Source organism: Octopus bimaculoides, chromosome 17 (genome assembly GCF_001194135.2).
Source record: "Octopus bimaculoides isolate UCB-OBI-ISO-001 chromosome 17, ASM119413v2, whole genome shotgun sequence".
Lineage (NCBI taxonomy): Eukaryota > Metazoa > Mollusca > Cephalopoda > Octopoda > Octopodidae > Octopus > Octopus bimaculoides.
This window is the reverse complement of record NC_068997.1, coordinates 19257644-19265379: the sequence shown is the minus strand read 5'-3', so window position 1 is coordinate 19265379 and position 7736 is coordinate 19257644. Positions and strand designations below refer to the sequence as shown.

General features: G+C 32.9%; 1 protein-coding gene across 1 annotated transcript in view; it reads right to left on the bottom strand.

The window, feature by feature from the left end:
• LOC106877886 (protein furry) overlaps window positions 1-7736 on the bottom strand; it is a 152698-nt gene that overhangs the window by 12673 nt on the left and 132289 nt on the right. Inside the window, exons 53-54 of the mRNA XM_052974065.1 lie at window positions 4768-4785; window positions 690-878 (exon numbers count right to left, since the gene is read on the bottom strand). Coding sequence (XP_052830025.1) covers window positions 690-878; window positions 4768-4785 — 207 coding nt within the window. The remainder of the gene's footprint in view (window positions 1-689; window positions 879-4767; window positions 4786-7736) is intronic.

The window sequence follows — 7736 nt, the reverse complement described above, 5'->3', positions numbered from 1 at the left end:
AGAGAGAGAGAGAGAGAGAGAGAGAGAGAGAGAGAGAGAGAGAGATGAGATATGTTTAGTATATAAGTATGAAAATATATTGTTTATATAAAATATAATAAAGATGAGATGTGGATAAAGTGTTGTGTGTGTGTGTGTGTGTATAGACACACACACATGTATATATGAGCTCTGTGTTTGTACTTAGCCATTTCGTGGCATCTGACATCATACAGGGTGATATGACTTGCTTCTTAAGGAACACTTATAACTAAATTAACACACAAACACAGACACATGGTGGTTGTTCCCTCTTCACAGATTACTGCCATCACATTGTGCTTCCTTGGTAGCAATGGCATTTCTGATTTTCCATCCATGACCTCTCGGATGACTATTCAGTCCTTTTGCAGAACTGCGTGGTTTGAAGCATAGGTGGCAGACAATAGTTCTTATTGTATAACTATGCTAGAGAGGAAACATGTGTTTAGTATATGAGCATAAAAACAGCAGTGTTGTCTATATAAAATACAGTGACAAGATGTAGATAAAGTGTAGTGTATTTGTGTGTGTGTATGTCTAACATGAGAGAGAGAGAGAGAGAGAGAGAGAGAGAGAGCATCTCTAAATGAGATTTGAGATTCATTTATGTTCTTTGTTGAATCCAGTTGACCAAAAACAAAATTCCAAGCTCAGTTCTTCTTACTTACTTCATCTGAATAAACCTCTTCCAGAAAACTGGAACTGTCTTTCAGGGTTAGACTCTTGGCATCAGGGAAATTATCCAGCAGTTTCAAATCAGGTACGCTGCCAAAAAATGTCAATGTTGACGAAGATTCTGTCGCATCGAGATTCAATGAACAGCGACGATCACCCAAAGAGAAATAGTCATCTTTTTGCTAAAAGAGAGGAAAATATAAAAAGAAGTGAGATACGATAATTACATTTTTATTTAATAATAATGATATTCTTTCTAATTTTGGCACAAGGTTAGTAATCTTAAAGGAAATATATATAATATAATTGATTACATCAATCTCAGTACATGACTAGTACTTTGCATTTATTGAAGCTGATTTTGGTGGGATTTGAACTTAGAACTTAAAGAGCCAATGCTCTAACAATTCTGCCAGCTCACTGCTGTTGATAATAATAATGATAGTTTTTTCTACTATTGGCAAAAGGCCTGAAATTTTAGGGGAGTGGATAAGTCGATTACATTGATACCTCAGAACTGAACTGCCACTTCTTTTATCAACACTGAATGAATGAAAGGCAAAGTCAACTTCAACAGAATTTGAACCCAAAAAGGAAAAACAGACAGACAATCACTAAGCACTTTGTCCAGTGGGCAAATGATCCTGAAAGCTCACCACTTTAATAATAATACTAATATTAATAATAATAATAATAGATAAAAACATCTGAAAACCTTAGAGATACCCTACAATATAAGATGTTTTGCAAAAGTCAGCATTATTTGGAACTGCACGCATATTGCGTAAAGTACTGTCTGTGTGGAGTCCTTGTTGTGACTTGACGACCAGTACAAACCTCCGGTTGACACAATATCTTCAGTCAACAACCTCATGATATTGTATACTGTGTGATGTTTATAATAATCTTTTCTACTAAAGGCACAAGACCTGAAATTTTTTGGGGAGGTGACTAGTTGATTACATCGAAACCCCCCCCCCCAGTACTCAGCTTATATTTATTTCATCGACCTTGAAACTCAGAATGTAAGGACAGACAAAATGCTACTAAGCATCGCGCCTGGCATGCTAACGATTCTGCCAAGCATTTGTAGCATAAATTATATATCAGACATGATAAACATTAATTTGAGACAGAATTATGAAAGAACAACAATTCTACTAACAGCAAATGATACATACTTGATTTGTGTCTTGTTAGTAGACCTGGTGGTCTTTTCTATCTTGAATTAATATTTATAATCTCTAATATTATAATAACGATTTTTAATTTCAATTTCAACTTTAAAACAAAGGATAAACAACTGAAAACGAAAAGAAGTGTTTAAAAGGATTTATGTGGCAAAACATTTGAAATATTTTCTGAGATATGATGCTCCAAGTTTGTGGAGAGCTTATTGTTGATTAAATCTATCATAGTATGCAAGCAGTACTTATTTTATAAAACCCTCACAAAGATAAAAAGCAAATAAACCTTCGGCAAGATTTAAATTCAGAATACACAGGGGACATAACTGCATATTGCAAGCCATTTTTATTTCCCCTTCAACCATTATCTCTCACCGCAATAATTATTTCTAGTCTAGGCACAAGGCCTTGAAATTTTTTTTTGGGGGGGGGAGGGGGAGGGGGAGTCGATGTAATCGACTCCAGTGCGTAACTGGTACTTAATTTATCGACCCCGAAAGGATGAAAGGCAAAGTCGACCTCAGCGGGATTTGAACTCAGAACGTAGCGGCAGACGAAATACCGCTAAGCATTTTGCCCGGTGTGCTAACGATTCTGGCAGCTCGTCGCCTTATCTCTCACCGTAATAATAATTTGAACTCAGAACATAAAGACAGACGAAATGTCACTAAGCATTTCGTCTGACATGCTAACAATTTTGCCAGCTCACCACCTTAAATAATAATAATAATAATAATAATAATAATAATCCTTTCTATTAAAGGCACGAGACCTGAAATTTTGTGGGAGTGGGCTATTTATTTACATTGACCCAGTGCTTCACTAATACTTAATTTTTCGACAAATTTCACTTGCTAAGAGAAGATAACCTAAAAAATCAAAAAAATTTCTCCAAAATTTACATGCCATTAAGGAAAAAGGACAAGGGATAAGAGGACAGTTGTGGGCATGTATTTCTGGTTCAATAGTATTCTTGTACTGTATTTGATGGTATATAAGATGCAGATCTAAAAAAAAAAAAAACTTTTCAGGGTTCTAAATGTGAAGTCAGACACCCTTTAACCTTTTAAAAATTCTTTTTCTTGAATCATTGTTGAAATCGGAGTGCACCTCATAAGCCAGTATATAATTTTTTTTTTTTGCCATCAAATACAAAATATTGAACTGGTTCTTATTTCGCATGTGTATATGTATATGTAGATTTTCATCACAAAAAGATGGAAGGCAATTTTTTCCTTGTTGGTAGGCTCACATAAAGTGATAAAAATTGCAGGATTACACAGACTACACAATATAAATATCACATAAAAGACAAGAGTTACAGTTAAAATATATATATATATGTGAACATAAACACAACATAAAATACATACATAAAGAAAAAACAACCATGTGTGTGTGTGCTTGAGTCACATGAAGATATGCTTGGTGAGTTAGCAAATGTTATGATGGTGGTGATGATGATGATGATGATGATGATGATGATGATGATGATGATGATGATTTCTTACTGAGGCAGAAGCATATGAATTTTGATGGAATAGTTGATTAAATTGACCTCAGTCCTAGACTGGTAACTATTTTTATCAATGAATGAATGGTAAAGTTTGACACCAGTTTAAATTTGAACTTGAAATGTGAAAGCAAATGATGAAATACAGCCAAATATTTTGTTTGGTATGGCATTCAATATCAAATGTTTGCTGCTTAAATTCATAAAAATACTATGATGTTTGCAAATGTCATGTGGGTATGTATGTGTATAAAAAAAATTTCAACTGCAGTCTTTACCACTGTGTACATTCATGAGATAGATAGAGAGAGAAAGAGTGTGTGTGTGTGTGTGTGTGTGTGTGTGTGTGAGAGAGAGTGGTGGGATGTGAGTTTGATAGCATTCTAATTACTAATAGTTACATGCCCATCACTAAGGGGATACTCTGGACAGCACACTGCTCCCTCACTATTCAATGGTTCACCCTCAGATTTACAGTGATACACTTATTTTGAAACTCCGTTTTAGTATTATTACAAATTAGTACCCATCCAGAATATTCTGAAGCACCCCTAGGCACCAAAGTCAGGTGACAGGCCTGAATAGTTATGATTACATTTGTGAAAAACCTGAGAAATCTTTCACAAATGTATACTATGGATATTACAATGTGTACAGTTTTGTCCTTTTAAGTTTGTAAATTTATGTAGAATGTTTACAACCACAAGTTTTACTTCCTTACATATTCATTTTATTAAAAGATTCAAGGAGTTTTTATCAGGGTGGCTCAAACTAATAAGTATGTGCTCTGAGTGCTTAAATTGATATGCCATTAAAATTACGGCTTGAACTGCAGTTGAAGACATGATTTTGTGACTGCTTTTCGAAAGCAGCTAGAAGTGGCTTCCTCTTGAGCTCTTAGGTACACATTAAAGCAGAAAATAAAAGGCAAACAATTTGACAAGACTTGACAAGGACATTCAATTTAGCTACATAATAGAAGATCTACATAGTTTTTTTCTAGAATATCCAAGCTATTGAAACTGTCATCAGAGAGAGAATATTTGGCCTATGGAATCCTCACTTGACACAATGTTCCAGTAGCTGGGATATTCTAGAAACAGCTGTTAGAGACCTGTTAGAAACCTTTTATCAAATAGCTAAATTAAATGTCCCTGTCAAGTCTAACCTAACTATTAACCTTTTCTTTTCTGCTTTAATTTTATTGTGTATGTAATTTCATTATGATTATTTATATGTCATTTTAATTCCTTTTATACTGAAACAAAGTATGTTTTTATTATTCAGCTTCTGAAAGAATGAATAAAACAAAACAAAAAAAAACAAAAACAAAAAAAATCACAGGTGATGTGAGGTAGGAGTAAACCTTACCTTGAAGATATAGGAATCCTGTGAAATGCAGCAGTAAATAAAAAACAAAACAAAATAAAATAAAATGAAATGTACATAGATCATACTACTATGAATAGTAATTGTTTCTAACATTGGCTGGGCTCAAAGGCATCCTTTTTTTGGAAGATATGTATTCAGTTAAATTAATTTTGCAGCAAACTCTGGTTGCTGAGAACTTCACATTACACAGTAGGATTTGAACTGACAGCCATGTATATATGTGTGTATATATGAGAGATGAGACTTGCATCCAAAAAACAATATTGCCCTGGTCTGTACATACAGATGCAGGTAATGGCCATATACACATGAAGAATAGAAAACAGATCTCAATCATATTTGAAAAGTGTCATTTGTTTTGCTTTACAGCTGTTTTGATTACTTACATAAAAACATCAACTATATAACTATTACATAACAAATATAAGATTAATTAATTTAGCTGAATGTGATGAGAAAGTAATTTTATCAGGAATTTTTCCTCAATGTATAAGCAGTGATTCAGTGTAAATATATTTATACACACACAGAGAATATATGCAAGTGCTGAAGAATGGTGGGGAGCTAGCTAACTGACACTATTTCACTTCTAGGCTAACCTACTTCATCTTGCTTCTTCTGTCAGGGGTGAAATGGATTGTATTAGACTGATTTACATTGAATGTACTTCAAGAAAGACAAAGCTTTCAGGAGTTTCCTGACATCATTAATTGGTTATGCAAATTTCTTTATCAATTTCATTTTGATACATATATGTGAAAACTATATTATAATGAAATAATATTAGGCTCTATATGCATAAATGTAAGACAGAATTTAAAAAATATGTTACGTATCAAATAAGACTTATATTTAATATTAAATGATAATTCATTAATTAAATTGTTTATGTATTTATAAATTCATCTTGTATTATATTAATAATTTTTTTCTAAATTATATACATATATATTTTTTATATACAGACATTAACAAATTGATATAGTAATAAATTTAAATTATTTAGTAATGTTAACTTTGTTTATCTTTTTTTTTTTGTCTCCTGTTGCAGTTAATTTTAATCAAAATTATTATATGAAAAAGCATAAGGAAAAGAACATGGTCAATATTGTGTACACACACACACACACATAGCTATCACTGAAATGAAACAAATGACACTACCCATGGGCAAATTATATGTATTCTTGGATGTGCATATCTATCAAGAGCTGTGGTTCATTAGTCCCCATCAATTTTGTCTGATTTCACAATGTTTTTTAATGGTCAATGATGGTTTTCTTTGGTCATGAGTTGACTGCCATCATCACAGATAAGTTGTGTTTTTATTTTAAGAAATATTGTTAAATGTTTTTTGATTATTTATTTATTGCTAAAACAAGTATTTTTTTTAGATATTTAGTATAAGTTATATGTACATTGATTTTTTTAATTATTATTTTATTAGTTTAGACCTGATGAGTGACTATATTTTTGAATAGATTTGATTATTAATTGAATTAGTTTTAGTAGTTATCTATTTGAAAATATAGCCATGAAATGTGCATAGTCATTTTATACTATGTATTAGTTATTCTTTTATGTATTTTATTGAGTTTTTGAATAAGGTTTTTATGATATATTTATTTTCTAGAGGGTATGAATTACATTCTTTATTGAATTATTTAATAGTGGTTTTTCTCTAAATTATATAAATATATATACGTGTGTGTGTGTGTGTGTGTGTGAATTTGTGTGTGTGCAACAGTGTCTGTATGTATCTGTATCATTTAATCCTAGGTGAATACTTGAGCAAACCTATGATCTACTTAGCTGTAGCTAGGAATACATCATTCAATGTGTTCTTTTTTTTTTCTACACAGTGTTTTGATTGAGAGGGAATTAACTACTATTTCTAGTCGATCAAGTGGTTCATGTAAAAGTCTTTCCTCCTGCCATGTTGACTCAGATGTATGTACATGTGTACATTACTGTTAAACTTCAGAGTAAACCTGATTGAATAGATCTTTGATGAAAAACAATCCAGCTGTGACAATGCAGTCTTTTCCTATGCATTATGAAACCAAAACAACATTATCTAACATACGTTTTTTTGTTCAGATGAAAGAGAGTAATTTTAAGGGGATTTGGCAGTTATATCTAGTTTGTGGTGTGACCATGCAGAAGCTTGCCTTACATTGTCATTCCACTCATTGGCTTGTATGTATGTGAATGTATGTGTTTATTGTATGTATGTATGTATGCATGTGTGTGTGTGTGTGTGTGTGTGTGTGTGTGTGTGTGTGTGTGTGTGTGTGTGTGAATGTATGACTTCATTATTTGCCTGTTTTTTTTTTCATTAGAATTCTTTGTAAAAGGATGCACAAATGGTTATTGAATGAATGTGAATTTATAATCACGATAAAAGAGCAATAGATTTCAAAGCAGTTGTCCATAAGAACTCTTCTTCTTTCTGATTTTGTAAAAGACACTCATATCTATAGGGCAGTTTACCTCTATGACTATATGTAAGTTTTCTTTTCTTTTCCAAATGACTATATCAGGCCTGCTATGTTTGTACTTGGTAGATGTTTTGATGACAATTCCCTGTGATAATATCTAAGTATTCAATAGCAGAAATGTTGTTTATATTCATCCAGAGCAGACTTTTCTGCAGTTGGTGTTGTTATATTGTTTTAGCAACAATATCATGCCTTACATCATCATCATCATCATCATCGTTTAACGTCCGCTTTCCATGCTAGCATGGGTTGGACGATTTGACTGAGGACTGGTGAAACCGGATGGCAACACCAGGCTCCAATCTAATTTGGCAGAGTTTCTACAGCTGGATGCCCTTCCTAACGCCAACCACTCAGAGAGTGTAGTGGGTGCTTTTACGTGTCACCCGCACGAAAACGGCCATGCTCGAAATGGTGTCTTTTATGTGCCACCCGCACAAGCCAGTC